Raw genomic sequence first — 22,605 nt, forward strand, 5'->3', positions numbered from 1 at the left:
ATAGAAAGTATAGAAACTTTATAGTATACAAACTATGTATAGAAACAGTTTCTATACATCTTCTATACACAGTATAGAAACTATGAGAAATATATATTAGGAAAGAAGTATTTGAAGGTTCTTGCCTTCTTTTTGTAAACCCAGTGACTACCTAAAGGAATTGTCTCAAACTTTGAACCTCTCTTTGGACTCTATATTAGAAAATATGAGGATATGAACTTCAATAAGGGATTCCATCCATCCTTTATCCTAAAAGAACCACTGATATTAGAGGATGTTATTCACTACTGTGAGAATCACCAAACAGCACACTATTAAGTCAGTCTGAGTCCATCAGTGATTCTATAAAAATGACATGGCCAAGATATTAAAGTGACAAAACCTACATTTCCCAAAAAAGGCAGATTTTATGGAAATGAATCATGTAGCCTGTATAGGTAACCAAATGCCAGTTCAGCATATTCACAAGAACTAGACTCAAAAGTTAAGTGGTAAATGTCTTAACATTCAAAATTACATATGGCTTCTTTATTACTGCAACCTTATTATGAAGAAAATCTATTTCTTCCTATAGTCACTGGAAAGGTCTCTGGCACAGGTTTGATACAAAAGCATCCCTGATCATGAAACCATTTTAAATGAATTTTAAAACACTGAGGCTCAATAAGACTTTCACAGATTTAAAAGGAAAAGAAAGTTCAAAAATAAGTGAGACGGCCGGGCACGGTGGCTCAAGCCTGTAATCCCAGCACTTTGGGAGGCCGAGACGGGCGGATCACGAGGTCAGGAGATTGAGACCATCCTGGCAAACCCGGTGAAACCCCGTCTCTACTAAAAAAAATACAAAAAACTAACCGGGCGAGGTGGCGGGCGCCTGTAGTCCCAGCTACTCGGGAGGCTGAGACAGGAGAATGGCGTAAACCCGGGAGGCGGAGCTTGCAGTGAGCTGAGATCTGGCCACTGCACTCCAGCCTGGGCGACAGAGCGAGACTCTGTCTCAAAAAAAAAAAAAAAAAAAAAAAAAAAAGACACATTAGTCCAATTACTTATACTTCTCAAACTCGTCATAACTAGGAGGGACTAATTAATAGGGATTGATGAGAACAGATGGAGTGGCATTGCTAGTCACAGCCTCTTAGCTGGATGAGACTGCATCGGTTGAGACAAGCATCACAAGGAAAGAAGTGGTAGCTGTATTTGAAAATGACATGAATACCAATTGATGAAAGAAAACTGTTTTACAAACCAAATCAACTCCAAACTATAGATTAAATTAATAATATAATTAAGATCTTGATAAATCAAGCATTCTACCATAAAACCTTCAAAGCACAAAGCCATAAAACCATTTTTGTAAACTAATTTTAATCCATCAGTTGCTTCATAAAGGGTTTCATTAAATATACCCACTGTTCTTTTTTAACATCTTATTTGAAAATTATTATAGTCACAGGAAGTTTCAAAGGAATGTACAGACGTCCCACGTACCTTTCCTTCAGTGTCCAGTGTTAACATCTCACACCACTGTAACATAATACCAACAAATTGACTTCAATACGATCCATAGAGCTTACTCAGATTTCAATAGTCATTTATTTTTTTGAGATGGAGTTTCACTCTGTTGCCCAGGCTGGAGTGCAGTGGCACCATCTCAGATCACTTCTATCTCCCGGGTTCAAGCGATTCTCCTGCCTCAGCCTCCCGAGTGGCTGGGATTACAGGCACGTGCCACCATGCCCGGCTGATTTTTCTATTTTTAGTAGAGAAGGGGGTTGGCCATGTTGGCCTGGCTGGTCTCAAACTCCTGATCTCAGGTGATCTGCCTGTCTCGGCCTCTCAAAGTGCTAGGATTACAGGCATGAACGACCGTGCCCAGCCTGATTTCACTAGCTATAAATGCACTCATTTAATTTTATCTCAGGTAGTCTTGTGTTACATGACCACTACTAACATCAAAATACTCAACTGTATTGTTCCCCACGTTCCTCCTTTGTAACCACTAATCTTTTGTAACCACTAATCTTTTGTAAATAATTAATAAACACAAAAAAGTGAATCTACTGTTCTATGTTAGCCATAGTATCAAAAGGAGATGTGTTCACTATTAAGGAGTAGAAAATAATTGTGTATGAACTTTCTTTTCATTTTAAGTCCCAAGGGAATCCGAGTAGAAATGTAAGCGAGTGACAGTAGGGGAGGTGAGAGGCAGCTCTGAAGGTGGTGGTGGGTTGACTATCAGCAAGAAGAGGGGAACAGGAACACATTTTCAGTGGAGGTCGAGAAAGCTCGTGTAGTGACTCCAACTAAAGTAGTACAAGGCAGTCATTTCCCAACAGCTTCCTAAAAATACTGGATTAAATTAACTAAGACCAAAAGGGTGTTATGCAGGTAATCATAAAGGAAAAGTAATAAACTGCTTTCATTTCACAGACATGTCATGCCGTATATTTAAAACATGTATTATTAAATTCAATATATCATTTAACGGTAACAAGAATTGCTTAGGCTTAAAAGTGCACTATGTACTCCATTTACTTTTCATTGAAATAGTTGGTATTATAGGAAAAAAAGACTTTAAAACCAGAACATATGTGTATACATTTACTAAGGACATCTAAATGACACCATAAATATGAGAAGCTTTTTCAAAATGCAGTGACTAACCAGAGGTAAGAAAATTAACATCAAGTTCCTTAATCACGGGCATTAATAACCATAAAAAATGAAACTAGTCTAATTCATTTAATTCTCTCAAATCCAACACTTACATTCAAATTTTAGAATCCAGCATCCATTGAGAATTCCAAGCATACACTTCAAAGTACTTTGAACTGCATCACCAGGAACAACAACATGAGTTACTAAAATACAAAAAAGGCAGTAAGAGAAAGAAAGATATAAGCCAAAGTATTTCTTTGGCCTGCTTTGTATAACTAATCTATATTTTAAAAACTTGTATATGAATCTTCAAAGGCAACAATTTTTACACTTAAGTGTAAGACTACTTCTATTTAGTATCTCGTTCTCTAACTTGGCCATCAATATGAAAAATCAGATCATAAACCATGTATCTTAAAGTCATATTGGCAAACACAAATTTTTATTTTATTTTCAAATTACACCTAAGGGATTATGACATTACACTGCACTACAATTTATTTGTCATAAGCAAAGTCACAAATTTGCTCTTCTGAAATACTGTCTTGTCCTAAAATATATGTAAACCTTTAAACTTTACATTTCCTAACTACATTGTCTATAAGTAGTTTATTACTGAAAAAAAACTTAGATTTATTACAAGATGCAAAGTATACAGCCATCACCCAATGGTTAAAACATATGTAAACTGTCAAAGGTAGTTCTCCAAAAGGATCATCTAACATTTTTTCCTACCCCCTCTCCACCAAAATTCAAAATCCTCACCTGTACTGTCAAACTCAGTACATTTTTTAGCCTTAAGAATTGCTGCAAGCTCACTGAGCATTTTCTGTTGTTCTGAAGAGAGCCCACTGCCTATAAGTACAAGAGGTCCATCCCTACGCTGCCCAGTGTTCATCTGTTAATATAAAAGGAGATGCCACAGTGTTAAAAACATTAGAAGACTAGACAAAGACATTAAACAGACTGTTAACTTGATATAAACTTGAATTTCATTACTTAGTTTACTCTAATAATTTTCAGTAATTTCCAATGAATCGACACCCAGAACCTTTTAATTATTTTCTCTTTATTTTCCCTCAAGAAAATGTCAATTGAGATAGCTCTCTATACCCAGGGCATCTTGTTTCTTCAATTTTAAATTGGGTCTCTCCAGGGTTTTACTTCATTCTGATACCAGTAAGTCCTTTTTCTTTCCCCAAGTAACCCAAAATATCCACTTAAAATCAGCAGTTCCCTATTCCACCTCCACTACCTTGTCCCAAAAGAGTAACTCAAACTTGGTCTGTTATTAAACTGACATTATCTGAAAAATCAAAGAATGCCAAGGCTTCTAGAACAGTGCTGATCTAAAAAATAGAAAACAAATTATGAAAATAGTAACCCCTCGAAACTAAGAAAAGAGAAAAACAGACAAGTTAATTCAAAACTTAGGAGATCAGATCCATAAATAGTAAGAAGTCCATGCAGCTCATGACTAACAAAGAAGTGCTCTAACAAAGACTAATAGTTTCACTTTAAAATCCAGACTTAGAATTCACAGAAGTTAAAAAGGACAAAAATAAAGAGAAGGTAACAGTGGATAGCATTAAAGCTGAGAAGTGAAACACTCAAGGAAACAATATATGTCCATATATATCTCATATATATATATATTTACATAAAAGTGTTTGTAAATGACAGAATTCAGCTTATCTTTCCTAGTCACTAAATTGTAAGATGATGTAAAAATGACAGAATTCAGCACTTAAAAGTTCAGCTCATCTTTCCTAGTCACTAAATTGTAAGATGATGTCACCACATCTAACCTAAACGTTATAAATACGCCTCACATGAAAATAAATAATTCAGTGTACTTTATGGATTCAATTACTCTTTGTTAATATTTAAAACACTACAGTATTTCAAAATTCTTGTTAAGTTACACAAATACCATAAAAATAGAACACATTACTAAATACATCTAAATAGAACACATTACTTCTCAATATATAACACTACTTCAGCTGCATTGGTTCTCTGCACAAAATACAAGAGTGAAAAAGATATCATTTCTAAATATAGCAAGCATATGATACTATTTCTACCAACCCAAGGAAACCACCAAAGTGGGTCAAGTATTTTCCTATCATACTTTTAAAAATTTGCATAAAAAATAGAAACTGGCACTCATTTCTCACAGTTAAAGAATGCTATAATAAAACATAAAGCAAACAGCTGCCAAAGCCACGTGTCTGATTTGGGGCGAGGTGGCATGGGGGCTGGGGATGTGACTTGAATAAGCGTAGGTCTCTGACCCATGAGGCTCAAAAGAGGTGCAAAAAAACACCCCAAAGGTTGAATACCTTGATTTTATAGAGATTAGATACTATGTTCATTAGCATTAAATTCAAAGGAATAATTAAATAGGGTACTTTTTCTTAGATAAAATCATTAGTTTTCTTAAGTTCATCAAAATGGGGTTAAAAAATCTAGAAAAAAATCTTCTTAGATAAACATGCTACTCAAAATGAATCATGAACAGAGAAGTCTCAAAACAAATGAATGATAAGGAGCTTTTTAAATTTTTAAAAGATTAGAGGTTACTTCTCAAACTTAAAGCCGTTTTCCAACAGCCACTAAATTTTACTTGAAACACAAAAATCCTTAAGGGGAAGCAGAGAAATTCAAACCCCTTCCCATCTGCGTGATATTCCCTAAAGCAGCTCACTGGACACCACTATTTAAAGGGTTCCAGACTAAGCTACCAAGCACTTGTGCTTGTTTCAGAGGCAAGTATGTATCATAAAGAATACTCTAATGCTCATTCATGAATTCAGCAGACACTTACTGAACACTCAGTATGTGCCAAACACTGTTTGTTCTCAATGCTAGGGCTACTACAGTAAACAAAAGAGCTAGCCCCTGCCCTCACACAGTTTATATTCTACTTGAGAGGGGAAAACAACACAATAAAATAAAAATACATTACATCAAATGAGAAACAGTATGGTACAACACAGCAGGGGAAGGGGTTAGGCAGCATTGGGAGGTTGCTATTTAACATGCAGCAGCACAGAGTCCTCTCTGCTAAGACTATGCTAGAGCTGTGTCTGAAGGGTGTGAGGAAGCTGGCCATTGGAACATCTAGTTCCTGGAAGAAAAAACAAACAAACAAACAGGTGGTGCTGCACACCTGAAATGAGAGTATGTTTGGTGGACTCAAGACACAGCAAGGCAGCCCATGTGACTGAAAAAGAGTGAGTGAAGAAGAGACTGGTAGTGGCTGGGGGAAGGTAGACTCCAGAGGTTCCATCTTAAGGACTGCACATTAAGAAACTACCCTTTAAACTTCAAGGACTTGATATTATCTTTTCCTTAGCCAAGTACCAACCATTAAGACAGTAAATAATAATACCCAAAAGGCCACGTCTACATGACATGTGCGAAGCATAGGTCTCTTCTACATAATAAGAACCCTCCTTTTCTGAAAGGCACTGCCACCCTCAGACTCCAAGAATATCATCAAGATATCTTTATTCTTGACACCTTTAAAATAATCATTTTCCAGCTTTTACATAAAAGGAACACCAGCAAAGGACAACTTTGTATTCTACGCTGTCAGACTGCAAGTACAAATGAAGAAAACAAGTCAATTTATAGTTGCTGAGTATGGTGGGACTGAATGGAGTACTGACCTAAGGTTTCAGAAATGTGAATTCTAACTGGTCCATTAATAAAGAAAAAAACAACCTTTTTTCTAAATGGCTGGTTAACCCTGGGGCAAATCAGCCTCTTTAGGTCTCACTTTTCTCATTTGTAAACGGGGAAAATTAAATTGCTGATTTCTAGCTTCTCTTCCAATTCATTACCAAAACTATAGTTTGGAACACATTTACAAGGCTGAAGTCTAAAGCAAAAGACACAGGGTATTCACGATACCAAAGTAACTAGCTCATGAAAGCATCTATGAGAGTATCAAACTGTAGCTACCTTAGGCTACCTCTTATCTTAAACAATGGCATCTATTACTACTCTTGTGAATGATCCTTGACCTCAGCTCCTCCCTTTCTGCCCCCATCTGAGCAGTACTAGATATGGTGAGTCTACCAACTCTCTCTAAAACTCCTCTTCTTCTCTCCATCCCCACATAACTACCATCTATAATTCCAGTCCTCAGCATTTCAAACCTGGACTCCAGTACTGCAGCTTCCCAATGAGCCTTCAGTCTCTTCCCACTCTCAGCTACCCTGCAGACAGTCCTATTTCAGTTACAAACACACTGAAGGTGCCCTATTAAGTCTAAACTCGTATCGGGGAATTTAAGGCTTTTCACAATCTGGTCCCAACCTAGCCCTTTACCCTGAATCCCTCTTCAACACACGTCATACTCCTCTCACAGTAAATGCTATAGTTTCTCAGATTCCTAAGGCCCTTTATGCCTTCTTGTCTCTGAGCAGCTGTTCCTTAGATGTGGGCTGCCATTCGCACCTTGTACACCTGACTGCAGTGGGGAATGTTGGCTGTCCCCTCAAAATCTATTGCTCACTTCCTCCACACTAATAGAAGCCCAGTTTTATTCAGGTAGCCTCCCTTTCAAAGAATGACCCTATCCTCCAGCCCCAGGAGGGGCTGTCAAATCAATTTCTGACAATAAGACACAGGGAAAGCCCACGGAAAGACTTTAGTGTCTCTTTTCAGTTGGCCACTGTCATATCTAGAATTGTGGCAATCATTCTACAACCACTAAAGGAAACTTCTTAGTGAGGACAAATCCCCCAAACTGAGGACGGCAAGGTAAAGAGTACAAAGAATTGGGTTCCCTGATGTAACCACTAAGTGCTAAATTAAGCAAATGCAGAGCTATCCTGCATTGGGATTAATTCTATATAAAGTAATAAATTGTCTTTAAGCATTTGAGTAAAGGTTTTCTGTTACTGGCAGCCAACAGCATTCTATTAGATACTTTGCTAAAATGTTTACCCTGAAAGACTTAGGACACCTTCTCTGTGAAATTCTCTCTCTCTCTCCCTCTCTCTCTCTATATATGCATATATATTTTTTTGAGACAGTCTTGCTCTGTTACCCAGGATGGAGTGTAGTGGCGTGATCTCAGCTCACTGCAACCTTTACTTCCCGGGTTCAATTAATTATCATGCCTCAGTCTCCCTAGTAGCTGGGACTATAGGTGTGCGCCACCACACTTGGCTACTTTTTGTATTTTTCATAGAGACGGGGTTTCACCATGTTGACCAGGCAGGTCTTGAACTCCTGACCTCAAGTGATCCGCCCACCCCAGCCTCCCAAAGTGCTGGGATTTCAGGTGAGATCCACTGCGTCTGGTCTTTCTGTGAAATTTTTCCTGACGTCTCCTGTAGTTTCTACTTACCTTGATTCTATTGTATATTTTTATAGCTTATTTTACAAATTTATTACAATGTACAGTAAAAATTTTTACATCTGAAATCCCTGCTAAGCTATGGGTTCCTAAGAAACAGGCACTCTTTCCACTTTATCTCTAGCTTGTACCTCTCTCCTAAGCTCCATAGTTTCATATCCAATGATCTATTCGATATCTCCATTTGATGTTTTATAGACATCAAATTGGCACGTAGAACAATTGATTTCCTTCTCCATGGCAAAAAATGGCATTACCATCTACTTCACTGCTAAGGTCATACTTATTCCATTCTTTCCCCACACTTCATATGTAATCCATCTGAAAGTCCTGTTTAGATGCTTGCTAGTCTCCAGCAATAACAAACTTCTTTCTAACCTTCTAACATACCAGTCTCATTCACTGAAGGGCCTATACACTGTGTCCTCCAGACAGTCACCTGGCAGCCTCCTCACTTCCACATTCAGGTTTCAATTCAAATCAGTGCTTTAAGGCTCCCCTCTGTGACCCTAGCTAAAGCAGTGGCCTTGCGGAAGCCCACTACCTCCATCCAGCGACACTCTACAACATCTTCAAAGCACTCATGTCTAAGTTTCTGAAATTATTTTATTTATATTAGTTCACATATTTCCAGTTTGTCTCTTCCCTACCTCTCACCAGATGGTAAGCACCTCCCTGAGAATAAGTGTTCTATCAGTCATAGTCATTGTTTCATGAATGCTGCCTAAAATACACAGCAGGCTCAATAAATATTTCTAGATGGTCATACTCTGATTATGTCTTTGAATCCACAGTAGTTAACACTCAGGAAGTGCTCAATAATTGTTTGGTGAATGTAAGCAATTTGCCAAATGGAAATTTTTCTATTATATTCCTTTCATAACCAATTTCAATAAAATATATAAATATCCCAAAGCTGAATCCATACTTACTACCAAGCAATGGCTAGTTGTGGACGATTCATTTTTCTCTGGTAGCAGCAATAGTGATTTCATATTTTCATCGTCTGTACAATCCACAGGCCGCAGACCAAATATGTTACTGGCAAAGTAAGTGCAGATGTGTTTAAGTAAGTCAAATGAGTCTCTTAACTACATGAATGCACCAGCAGAACAATTTTTCAACATCCTTAATAATATACAATTTTAACTAAAATAAATTACTCAGAACTCACATGAGGTAGAAGAATCTAGAATCAAAAGCTGCTGAACTCAAAGGAGAAATGATACAAAATTTCAGTCTGACATCAGATTATAGGGATTGTTTTTATTGAATATAGTATCATGAATTTTTTCAAAACTGTATTCTGCATTCTTATTCATATTAAAATATAGCTTCATAATCACCAATCACTATGAGTGACAGACTTTCAAATGCCAATAAAAATCATTTACTACAGCTATTATAGGCCCTATAGTCTTTATAAACCAATACAAAATTAGACAAATTCACAGGACAGGGATTTTGTTCTATTAGAAGGAAAATTATGCCACATAACAAACAGTTTAATAATGTAGTAAAAAGAGTACTTTCAAAATTAATTTACACATGTATGCATACAATAACTTGTAATAATCACAACCATTGCAGAACAAACTATTATGGCTCAGAGAGATAAAAACGTCTCAGCATGTACTAATTCACGAGTCACAGAATGTTATGCTGGAAGAGATTTTAGAGATCCCAGTTTGATCCTGTTAAAGACAAGAAAACAAAGAGAGAAGAACAAGTTCCAATGGCTTAACTAAGGTCATATTCTCCTTGTTCAATTTCACTGAAATTAAATATTGCCCCACCTAAAGTCTTTCAATTATAAGTAACTTGTTAAAACTAAAGGACTTCTGTCTACTATTCTGTTTCCTTACATACGGTTTCAGAATATGATTTAAATACACTATATTGTGGCAAAAGTTTTCAAAATGAGTAATTCTTTTATAGTCTTTTATGGTTTTTATTAAAGATTATGCTATATTCATATAATGGCCACTGAAGTTCATGTGAAAATGCAATGTGGTAAATGGGATATAAAGTTATAAACATGGTATAATACTAACTTTGTAAATTGTATCAAATGTATAGAAAAAGATCTGGAAGGAAACAGAGAGAAACATCAAGGGAAGTGGAAGGTAGAAAATGCCAATTCTGTTTGATGCTGCATAGAGGTCATGTAGATGAAGGATATAAGCATCTACTGAGTTCACAGACAAGGTCATTAATGACCTTGGTGAAAATTGTTTTGATGGCAGAGTGGGAAAAGAAAGCTAGTGTATTAGACTAAGAAATGAACCACAGCAAATGTTTCTCTAATGACTGCAATTCGTGACTATCAGGTCCAGTTGCTTTCTTCTTTGGACAGTCCTGGGTAAACACTGACAACTTTGTATTCTGACTCTTCTTTATGTCCAAGTCCAACAACCTTCCTCTGGCAACAGTCTTTCTCCAGCCAAGATATAACACAGTGGATTGCATTTCAGCTTTATAATTTAAAACAAAGCAACACACATCACAGCTTACATTTAGAGCAGACAATCTCAGGGTATTTTAAAAGAAACTCATCCACTATTTTTGATACTTCCTAATTCATTCTCTAAATTATTATGTTCATATACCAAATACACAATCTCTTCACACACATATGCTATACACATGACAATAAAAAAACAGAAATCTGAGTTGAAGAACCAATGTTCTAGGTCTTAAACCACCAAGTGCAAATATGAATAAACAAAACAACAACAAAAATACGTCACATTATATGCCATCCAAAATAAATAAATAAATAACTGTGTAGCCATGATTGTGCCACAGTACTCCAGCCTGAGCAAGAGACATTGTTTCAATGAAAAAAAAAAATGAGAAAAAAAAAATCCATGCATACATTAGGACTTTTTGACAGAGACAAACGTAGATCTTACACCTCAAAAAAATAAAAGAGCCCAATCAAGTGCATTTTAATGCACAGCAACTTAATCACATTAGCGTAGTTATTTTACACATATATGAAAAAAAGTCCATGATGACAACACGAAAAACTGTTCAAGTGCTTCTCAAAGTACCACCATCAGCTAGGGAGGAATTTAAACCAAAAATCAACCAGTAAAACATGGTCTAAGCCAGTAAGATGATTTTACAAAGTGACTACCAGAGTTCCAATTTACATTTAGGATCCTTACTATACAAAGCTTACTATCTCATATGGTCTTAAAACATGTGGTTTCTCTGCTTGGATTATGGATGGCTTCTGCTCACACACAATTCACTAAACTCTTAGCCCTCCTGTAATGCTAATGAACTGAATGGCACATTACAAGTGCTACAGATGGAAAGATAATCGGTTAATCTCAGTCCTGTATAATGGGAAATAGAGCCTATTAAAACCAGTCATGTTGCTTCTGCTTTGTCATGAACCATTAACATTTGGAAGTAGATGTGAGTTTACATGTGAAACCTTCAAAGACCACAGCAAGGAAAGATGGGGCGTGGGTAAGATTTCTTATGATTTGGGCACAATAATGCGTGCTTTCTTCCCATTGATATATTTGAAGAGATTAACACTTTAGAGAATTAGTGTGAAAAATCAATTTAAAATGCAGAGGTGGATTTTATTTCCATTATACAACAAATAGGTACTACATAGAGGAAAAGTTATGTTGCAACATATCTCAGGCACTGTTAATATGACTTATTACTAAAGAGAGAAGTCAGTGATAAATACATTATTCTTCATCATTATACAAGGGAAGAAGACTTTTTAAGATTTACTACATTATGGACTCAAAATAGACATCAATAACTTGATGTGCTATTTATTAGAATGGGTGACCAGGGAAGCTTATAAAATGGCTTTTTCTAGATACACTTAAATATAGTCAATTCTCTCTTTTCTAGCATGATTTAACCTAAAGCTTTACCACTCAAATTAGGTATTTTGGAGAGACACATTAAGACTTAGAAAACACTGTCCTTGCCTATAATCCTACTGAGGATAAACATTCCTTCAACAAGCAGGTATCAAACTGATAAAGTATAAATCAAAACAAGTAATAAGGTGAAATAAAAGATGGATTTAAATGGCCTTGAGCCCAGGACTAGAAACTGGAATATGGTGGTTAGCCATTAAGGGCCTGTGCAGGGAATAAGCAACATGATTACTGAAATGTATGGAACTGATGGAAGAAAGCCTTCTATCAAACCTTCTAGGCACTGTGTGCCCATGTGTAGAAACCAAACACAGTATGCAAAACCAATGAAAAAATCAGGTATAAAGAAACAAACATTAGAGATAAAAAGTGTACGTCGCTGTGAAAATGGAAAGGCACATGTATCTACTAGTTAAATGATATGGGTCAACGCAACACCAAAGTATTTAAAACTATTTTGGAATATATGAAAATGTCGAGATCTTAACTGCTGAATTTACATCTAGTACATGACAGTATATTAGTATCTTTTACATGTACCACTTTCGACAGTCAGTTCTTTTAATGCCTTATCAAAGACACTCTCGAATTCAGTGAATTGCAAATGAGTACGTGTAGATAATATACTTTACTTATACTGATATGGTTTCGATTTGTGTCCCCACCCAAATCTCATGTCAAATTATAATTCCCAATGCTGGAGGAGGGGCCTGGTAGGAAGTGACTGGATCATGGGTGCGGATTTCCCCCTTGCTGTTCTTGTGATAGTGTTTGAGTTCTCACCAGATCTGGTTGTTTAAAAGGGGGTAGCACTAATGACCAGGGAAATGCAAATCAAAACCACACTGACACCTCCTTACTCCTGCAAGAATGGGCATAATTAAAAAATTTAAAAATAACAGATATTGGCATAGATGTGGTAAACAGCGAACACTTCTACACTGTTGGTGGAAATGTAAACTAGTACAACCATTTGGAAAACAGTGGAGATTCCTTAAAGAACTAGAAGTAGAACTATCATTTGATCCAGCAATCCCACTACTGGGTATCTAGCCAGAGGAAAATAAGTCACGATATGAAAAAGATACTTGCACACGCATGTTTATAGCAGCACAATTTGCAACTGCAAAAATGTGGAACCAGCCCAAATGCCCATCAATCAACAAGTGGATAGAGAAACTGTGGTGTATTATACAATAGAATACCACTCAGGCATAAAAAGGAATGAACTAATGGCATTTGCAGCAACCTGGATGGGATTGGAGAATATTACTGTAAGTGAAGTAACTCAGGAGGGAAAACTGAACATTGTATGTTCTCACTCCTAAGTGGGAGCTATGCTATGAGGATGCAAAGGCATAAGAATGACACAACAGACTTGAGGGACTCGGGGAAAAGGTGTGAAAGTGGTGAAGGATAAAAGACTACAAATTGGGTTCAGTGTGTGCTGCTCGGGTGATGGGTACACCAAAATCTCATAAATCACCACTAAAAAACGTACTTGTGTAACTAAATACCACTTGTTCCCCAAAAATCTATAGAAATAAAAAAAATTATAAATAAATAAATAAAAAGGGTATAGCACCTCCCTGCCTCTTCTTCCTGCTCCAGGCATGGAAGACGTGCCTGCTTCCCTTTCATCTTCCACCATGACTGTTTAAGTTTCCTGAGGCCCTTCCTATACAGCCTGGGGAGCCATGAGTCAATTAAACCTCTTTTCCTTATAAATTACTAGTCTCAGGTGTTTCATAGCAGTATGAGAACGGACCAATACATATAACGAATCCTAAAAATTCAAAGGTTCTAATTTTTTTTCTGTTCCTTGACAACACGGTACACTGGCAGATTTCACCAGTTTTTTCTCTCTAATATACTCTTGCGCTATTCCTTTACCTATGATTTTAAATCATAATGTGGAAAACAGGCTTCATACAAAATCTTTAAAGATATGACTGGAGATTGTAAGTTTTAAAATCTTAAACAGACAATCCAGGTGTTCATGTGCCATTGCTTTTTGCTATCTAAAATGTACTACGAAATACTGGATGATTTGTTACTGATGTTGATGGATTTGATGTGAAAATGGATATATGTATTAATATACATAATGCGTGATATACATACTGCATATATCAGAAGTAGCATTAATCATTTATTTATTTAACACACATGGAATGAGTATATTTGTATAACCATGTAGGGGAAAAGTCATAAACACTGTTTTGTAATTAGTTTGGAAAATACTCATCATTCAACAAGTACTTTGAAAAAAACTTACCAACAACTTTTGGCACTAAAGAAACAATGAGATAAAAGGTAGTTTCTGTCCTCACAGAACTCAGAGGAGGAAAGCAGAGAAGCACACAGAAAAGGTTTTGCAGTCTGGTAAAGCTTCCCAGACCTGAAAGGGTAAGGAAGAAAAGCGGGTACATAAACAGAATAAGAATACAACTTTGAAAATCCTCTTCCTAACTAGGAATCTTTCTGATCCTGAAGATGAGGAAAAGGAAGTACTTATGAAAGGGTTAAACTGTGGTGTTTAATGTTTCAGTTTTGTCCCAAAGGCCACATTCAGGATGCAGTAAAACCTTTTAATATCCCTTTAGCCTCAGTAATAATATGGTAGACAATGGTGATCTGAATTCATTACACCACTAATAAAAGAAAGGAGAGATGGGCAAATTTAAACTTGTCCTTCCATGTACAGATCATCCAAACTGCAAAAACATATGAAAAAATGCATTTTTACTAATGCTAAATCTATCACCATGACAGGATACCAAGAGAGTTCATGAATGAAATCCTTCATGAACAACCACAAAATTGCAAACACATAGATTTAATTTTTCAAGTCACTTTGCTTGCTATGGAGCAGGATAAAGCAGAGTAATTCAAAATAGTGACATGGGTTTTAAAGCTATAAAACATAAATTATCTCTGTTGTAGGCAATTATTTTTTTAAAAACTAACCTAGGGCAGTGGGACAATTAATAGGTCCAATGGTCCATATAATATTTTCTACTTCAGAATTCAACATCCTTCCAAGGAAAACTCTGTTAATGGCAGATCAAGTACCACATTCTAAAATCCTACATATCCATTAAAAAAAAAAAAAAAAAAAGCATATGTTACTCTCCACACACTCAAAATGGTTCTGATGTGACCATAAGGGCTGTGGTTCTAGCTTCACACGGGGATATACAGAAGGCAGTGGGGAAGATAGATTACCAATGATGTTTTGAACAGTTATAAATATTCCCTGACAACAAAGATTATATAAACCTTTTTCTCGTGATCTAGGGTTAAAGCAGAACTGATTTTATTTCTTATTGTTTTAGCTCATAAAAGGTACATTTTATGCAAAAAAAAAAAAAATAGGGGTTAAATGAATTAATACTGTTATTTAAATGCAAGACACATAAAAAAGTAAGTTGCCAGAATATTAAAGTTAAATCAAAACAAAAGAGAAAGTCTGAAGTAGATATATGACTTTGCCCTCATGGAGGGCAAATTATGGAGGATATATTCGAATCCTCCATAATTATAAAGATTTAGGGCCCAAAAACATTGCAGTAGGAAAATTAATAAAGAACATAGCCTCTACGGGAAAAAAATAGGGTTGGGAGACTTCACTGGTGAACTCTAAAAGCTCATCTATTTTAAAATTAAACAGTGAAGATGGCAAATAAAGAGTATCATTGACTTTAAATTCATACCGCAATATGGTTAATTCTTAGCTATTGTGCCTTGCCTTATAAGGTTTCAAGATTTCCCTCCACCAATATTCAATAGGATGCTTTTAAATTCACTTGGCTTTGCAGCAGAAACATACTCCATTCTTTTTCCTATGTCTAGTTTTCCACACACATTCAATGCCTAACTTATATGACTGAGGTGTTAACTGTACCCACTTCCTGGGCTACAAAAAAAGCTCTCAGTTATCTTTGTATTTTATAAGTCACTACTGAAAAGACAGTTCTTAAGCCTGGTCTCCAATATTTAAAGTCACATCTTACTTAGCACCATTCATGGTAACTTATTATTATTTTTTGAGACTGAGTCTCGCTCTGTGGCCAAGGTTGGAGTTCTGTGGCACCATCTTGGCTTACTGCAACCTCCGCCTCCTAGGTTCAAGCAATTCTTGTGCCTCAGACTCCCGAGTAGTTGGACTACAGGCACACACTGCCACACCTGGCTAATTTTTGTATTTTTAGTAGAGATGGGGTTTCATCATGTTGGCCAGGCTGGTATCGAACTCCTGACCTCAAGTGATCCACCCGCCTCGGCCTCCCAAAGTGTTGGGATTACAGGCATGAGCCACCACGCCCGACCCATAACTTATTAGTAATACCAGAACATGTATCAGGATAAAACCTGGATTACTTAGCCCTCTTATACAAGCTTTCCTCTCTCCCAGTGACATCCGAGACTAACTCTAAGGCTGGACTTTGTCTTAGTTTTTCTTCTCTCTCCTAGGGCTGCATTACAAAAATATTTACTCTTCTAATCCAAACTAATATTCTTACAGTAACAGGAAAGTTATACAGTTAATCAAAATTGCAGCCTCAGACAAAATGGCAAAATAGGTAAAATTTTTACAGTCCACAAGGACTTTTAAGGATGAACTTAATGGGATAAAAGAAAAGCCCATTTTCTCTTCAGTGTCTGTATTTTATTATTAATACATTAGTATTTCAGATTACTACTACTAACAAAACTGGAGAGATCTCCAAAAATTATATAATATGTGAGTTATCAAAATAGATAATGTTATGCCAACTTAGCAGGGGGCAGGATATTTCCAGAAGATATTCTATTCATGTTCCAGAGAACAGAAAAGGTAAAAAAAAAAAAAAAAAAAAGCATCTTGGTTACTTTTTAGAAACTAGAGTATAATTTTGGTATCAAAATCTGAGGTAAAAAAAGAAAGATAAAATCACAAATCACTCTAACTTATAATCATAAATGCAAAATTCCTAAAACCCTAGCAAATTTATGTAAAATTTGTGTTTAAAGAATAACATACTACACCAAGTCAAGTTTATCCCAGCAATACAAGCATGATTTAATATTTAAAAATGTATTAATAACATCAATAGTCAAAAAAACATAAGCTTTGGGAGGCTGAGGTGAGAGGATCGCTTGAGCCCAGGAGTTCAAGATGAGCTTGGGCAACACAGTGAGACCCTATCTCCAAAACAAAAACAAACAAACAAGTTTAAGATCATCTCCGCAGAAGCTGAAAATCATTCAATAAAATACAATACAGTCTTGTTAGAAAATAATAAAGGGAAGAAAGCTTCCACAGAGCAATAAAGAACATTAGTCTTTGTATTTAATATGGATATTAAAATTGAATATAACTCTACGGGTCAGTACTTTTTTAAAAAAGGAAGAACGAAGCAAGCAAGCCAACTATCATTATTGTATCATTCTGGAAGCACTGACAAATGCAATAAGAAACAGAAGTTAATAAATGATAATTAGATCTTTAGAATTAGGAGCTGACTGGATAGAAATGTACTAAATTAACAGCTCTCCTATATATCAAGAATAACAATTATGTTTATTAACACAATATCCAGTTTACTAGCAACAAATAATCAAATACTATACAGGTTGAGCATTGCTAACCCAAAAATCTGAAATTTGAAATGCTCCAAAATTGGAAACTTTCTGAGCACCAACATGATGCAAGTGGAAAATTCCAAACATAGTACTTACAAAACCTTTTTAATGCATACAATTGTTTACAATATTGTATAAAAATATTGTATAAAACTACCTTTAGGCTATGTGTATAAAACATTTATGAAACATAGATAAATTTCACATTTAGTCTTGGGAACCATCCCTAAGACATCTCACTATGTATATGCAAATATTCCAAAATGGGAAAGAAATCCAAAATACTTCTGATCCCAAGCATTTTGGGCAAGGAATACTCAGCCTACACCTAGAATAACCTAAATTAATAGTTATATGCATGTATATACATACATACATATGAAACAGACTAAAAACTTTACTAAGATATATATAACAGAATGCTTAAACAAATGGAGACGTATCTTGGTCCCAATTACTTTTTAGAAGCTATGAGTGTAATTTTGATATCAAAATCTAAGGGTAAAAAATGAAAGATAAAATCACAAATCACTCTAACTTTTAAAATGCAAAATTCCTAAATAAAAACCTAGCAAACTGATGTATTCATTTAAAGAATAACACACGACATCAAGTTTATCAATCCACTTGATAAAAACCAACTTTACTAATCCACTGTAATCTATACACTTACCCAGTTTCAATCAACATCCTAATCAGTACTCCACTAGAATCTATGTACTTACCTAACTTTAAAACATCCTAATATGGTATTTTTGAAACAGTACAAAGTAAATCAAACATCATTTGAAAGAATAAATTAATAAATATGGCTATTCCCCCTCCCACCCCCCTGCCACCACTACTGTCACTACTTTGACTCTCATCACTCCTTTCCTGGATTACTGCACAAACCTAACTGAGTTCCCTCCCCAGTGTGGAGGAGGAAGTTTTCACCTTAAAATCAGCACTCTGTTTAGCACACACAGCCTTTCAAAGTCCCTGCCCACCTTCTCTGGCCTCTCATCCTCCTCCATCCTTTTATTCCACTTACATCACTAACAGAAGTTCCTAGAATGAATGAAGAAGCAGTCTGGCCTTGAGTACCTTAGCACCCATATCTTATCTTTCTGAAAAGCCCATCCTCCTGTTCTATGTTTTCAAAACTCAGAGTTCTTCTTCTTCCAGAAAGCCTTCTGTGACTTCCTCTGGTCTTACTTGCAGCCCTAGTCGAGACTTTCATACTACTGTGAGCACCGTGCTATGAAGGCATGCCTCACACCATTCTATAATCAGTGCTTTAACAGCCTGTTTACTCCTACTAGAACAGAAGCAGCCAGACAACTGAGGAGGTGATGAGGCAAAGGAGCAACGGAGGGACTATGAGAAGACTTAAGAGGAGAGGAAGGCATCTAAGAGAAAACTTCAACCTTGAGGTCATGAAGAAGACAGCCAAAATGCCTATCCTAGAGCTAAAGGAGGCCATTTAGAAATTTACAATAAGCAAAAACGACTTTACTTCTTCAATCAGTCAAAGTACCAAACCTCAAAGAGGGTCAGACAGAATGGTGTTTGCCCTTGCTGGTTCTTACCCTTCTTCCATGGGAAGAGTTTAGGCCTACTTACTGAGAAAGGAGTTCCACCAAGAGTAAAAGAGATATAGTAAGCCGAGAAAGAAAAATTTTGTTTGCCAACTCAGATTCCAGAATCTGAGCTGTTAATGGCTTATAAAGAATAAGAGCTTCAGGAAGAAAAATAGTAGTAAGAATCCCATAGTCTCCATGCTCCAGATTCCCTTCCCATGATCTTCTTAAGAAATGGAGGAAAGGGCAGGAATAAATTTCATCTATTCTCACCTGTTACTACCTAATTCTAGAAGACAGTATCTAGAACACTGAGAGAGCGTGCACTTAAAAGTCAAGGCTATAGGAATTACTTTGGGTAGCCACAATCCCACAAAAAGTAACATGCCATGGATGCCAATTGGGCAAAAGCTACCAGGAACCCGTTCAACCACCTTAGAAAAGGCAGAGATAAGAGAAACTTAGTTTTAGACATCTTGTCATACAGTAAAGGTAGTGGCAGAAGGACGCAATTCCCATTTTCATGTCATCTGACCTGTTATCAAAAAAGAGGAAAAAGTATACCATAATCTTCATTCATTCAAACACGAATTCACTCTACAAACAAATGTGGATATAGACTACATTAGGCAGTTGGCAGAGCTAGGGAGGGCAGATGTGATCCCTGGCCCATACAGTTTACAGCCTCATGAGAAGGTAGGAAATAGTAAGTCCTGTGACTGGGGAGAGGCACCACATCAGGAAAGGCAGCCAAAAGGACAGGATAACCCAAGTGAAACTCAAACGAGAAACTGGCTACCAAAAACAAATATTCTAGACAATGCAAAGGCATGTACAAAGGCTAGGAGATAAAAGATCCTAAACATTTTAAGGAAACAAAAATTCAGAAAAGCTGGTGCAAAAAATGCTTGAAGGAAAGGGGGAAAGGAGAAGCTGTGGAAAGAATGATGAGAACAGAGAGGAAAGTAGCACGAGACCATCCAGGGTCTTATAAATCATATTTTGGAGTTTAACCTTTATTTTAAAAAACATTAAGAGGAAGCCATGGAAGGGTTTTAAGCAAATAAATGATCTGGTTTTTCTGAAGGCACTCTGGCTACAGTATGGAAAGAGAATTAAAGAAAAGTAATATGAAAAGGAGGAGAACAGTTAGGAAATTTGTAAAGCCAATCAGATGAACAATGACTACAACCTTTTTTAAAAGGCAAAAAACACAGGAAAATACTTAAGTATGAAGACCAATAGTCTGGAAAGGAAATTTGTGGAAACAGCTACCACACTCTTGTACCCTAGGATTAGATCTACGCTTTCATCTGCCCCTACTAGCCTTTATCCAATATCGATCCCAACGTCTTGTGTGAAATAAACCCTACTTCCCAACTACCCAGCTGTATCAACCAGCTGTCCAACACAGTAGTCACTGGCACATGTGGTTACAATAAAATACATTTTAAAATGTATTCCTCAGTAGCAACAGCTAATTTTCAAGTGTTCAATAGTAGAGGTGCCTAGTGGCTATTGAATGTCTAGCATAGATACAAACATTTCTATCACCACAGAAAGGTCTATTGGACAGTGCTGAGGTACAGATATACCTAAAGTTGCCACTTTACTAGGTAGTCCTACTTAAAACAACACTGAAAGTACCTGTGAAGGCAGACTCACTGTCTCGTGCCACTCCTTGTATATTAATAAGCCCTCACAGTGCAGTGATGAATCATGGTGTACAAACCACAAGAGAGGCTCTGTGTTTTGGCTCATTAATCCTCACTATGCTCTAAAGAAATAGAAACGCAGCAGGCATCACCCATGTTTTATAGGTGAGGACACCAAGGCACAGAAATTAACCTGCCTGAAGCTATAAAGTCAATAATGGAGTCACAAATAAAAGCTAGATTCCCTAACGCCCTGACCAGTGCTCTATTCATTAAAGTAGTCATGGCTGATTTAAGAACCCTAGAATGATAACTAGTCAGTTTCACCTGACCCAAGCAATAATTTGCTTTACCAAATAGCTTGCAACACATACGGGAGGGTCATATCGGTTAGCTCCTTACAAAGAAATAGTTATCTCTGTTAGGTCCATGTATATGGAGACACAGACACACACACACACACACACAAATCAGAAGAAAAAAATATATATATATATATGTTCAAATATGAATTCAAATTCAGGGGATGTGTGTGTATATATATATGTATGTATATATATACACACACATATACACATGTGTATGTATATATATACACACACACACCCCCTGAATTTGCCCCAATTATCTTATAACCTGTTATGAGAGATAAAAGAGATTAGACACATTTACCGAAACTAACAGCACCAAGGTATGGTACATTCTTGCATTATTAATTTGGTTTTCAATTATGTTAAATAGTTACCAATAAAAAATTACAACCTAGAGGCTCTGCATTTTATAATTCTTATTTGCATCTGTTACCATTGGAAACTTAATTTTTGTGTGCTCTTTTCAAAGCTATAGAAGCAACAAGGGCAGAGAGGCAATACCTGCATTTTCATTTCGATTACTTAATTAACTGAAAAGAATAAAATAATACATAGGGAGACATGAACCAAGTTACAGATTAAAGATACAAAATCTACATACAGCATTTACTTGTGACACTCTTGACAATACCAATTTTAAAATCCAGCTGCTGGCATTCACTAATGCATCTCTGTGTCCTGATACTGCAAAAAGTTCACCTAGAACCTCATGTGAATGATGTGAAAAATCTAAGAAATAATTCAACTGCACTGGCCCAATATTTAAATTCTTACATGCTTTACCTGTCATTACAGTAAATACGCAGAAAAAATAAAATGGGAATGAAATATTTAAAATAATTCCAAACTCTTAGGAAGCATACAAAATAATTATTTCTACAACAATTGCTTATGAAAGTGTAAATCAATCTACAGAATATAAACACTTAAGGACATTTTTCCATTAAGTGAAGGCTTCCAAACTTGACAATTGTTTCTGAATTAAGAAAGTAAATCTCCCCTAAATATATCAGTTATCCCTGTTGGTATCTATGGGGAATTGGTTCCTCGATCCTGGTGATGTCAGAATGTGCAGCTGCTCAAGTCTCTTGTAAAACATGGCACAGTATTTACTTGTAAACTACACACATCTTCCTGTATACTTTAAATCATCTCCAGATTACCTGTAATACCTAATAGTATGAAATGCTGTATAAATATTTATATTGTTTTACCTATATTACTTATTATTGTATTGTTATTTTTTAGTCTTTTTTTCCCCCTTTTTAACTTTTATTTTATTTTAGGTCTCTATTTAAGTTGTGAAGGTTTGTTACATAGGTAAACTTGTGTAACAGGTGTGTGTTGTACATATTATTTCACCACCTATGTATTGAGCCTAGTACCTAATAGTTACTTTTTCTGCTCCTCTCCCTCCTCCCACCCTCCACACTC

At 36.2% G+C, this 22,605-nt stretch overlaps 1 protein-coding gene across 2 annotated transcripts in view; it reads right to left on the reverse strand.

Annotated features, from left to right (window-relative positions):
- Window positions 1-22,605, reverse strand: part of BARD1 (BRCA1 associated RING domain 1) — an 89,904-nt gene that overhangs the window by 15,738 nt on the left and 51,561 nt on the right. For both annotated transcript variants that reach the window (XM_017856104.1, XM_017856105.1), the window contains 3 exons: window positions 8,968-9,076; window positions 3,424-3,556; window positions 2,769-2,861 (listed from right to left, as the gene is read on the reverse strand). In XM_017856104.1, coding sequence (XP_017711593.1) covers window positions 2,769-2,861; window positions 3,424-3,556; window positions 8,968-9,076 — 335 coding nt within the window. The remainder of the gene's footprint in view (window positions 1-2,768; window positions 2,862-3,423; window positions 3,557-8,967; window positions 9,077-22,605) is intronic.

Source organism: Rhinopithecus bieti, unplaced genomic scaffold (genome assembly GCF_001698545.2).
Source record: "Rhinopithecus bieti isolate Rb0 unplaced genomic scaffold, ASM169854v2 scaffold_41905, whole genome shotgun sequence".
Taxonomy (NCBI): Eukaryota; Metazoa; Chordata; class Mammalia; order Primates; family Cercopithecidae; genus Rhinopithecus; species Rhinopithecus bieti.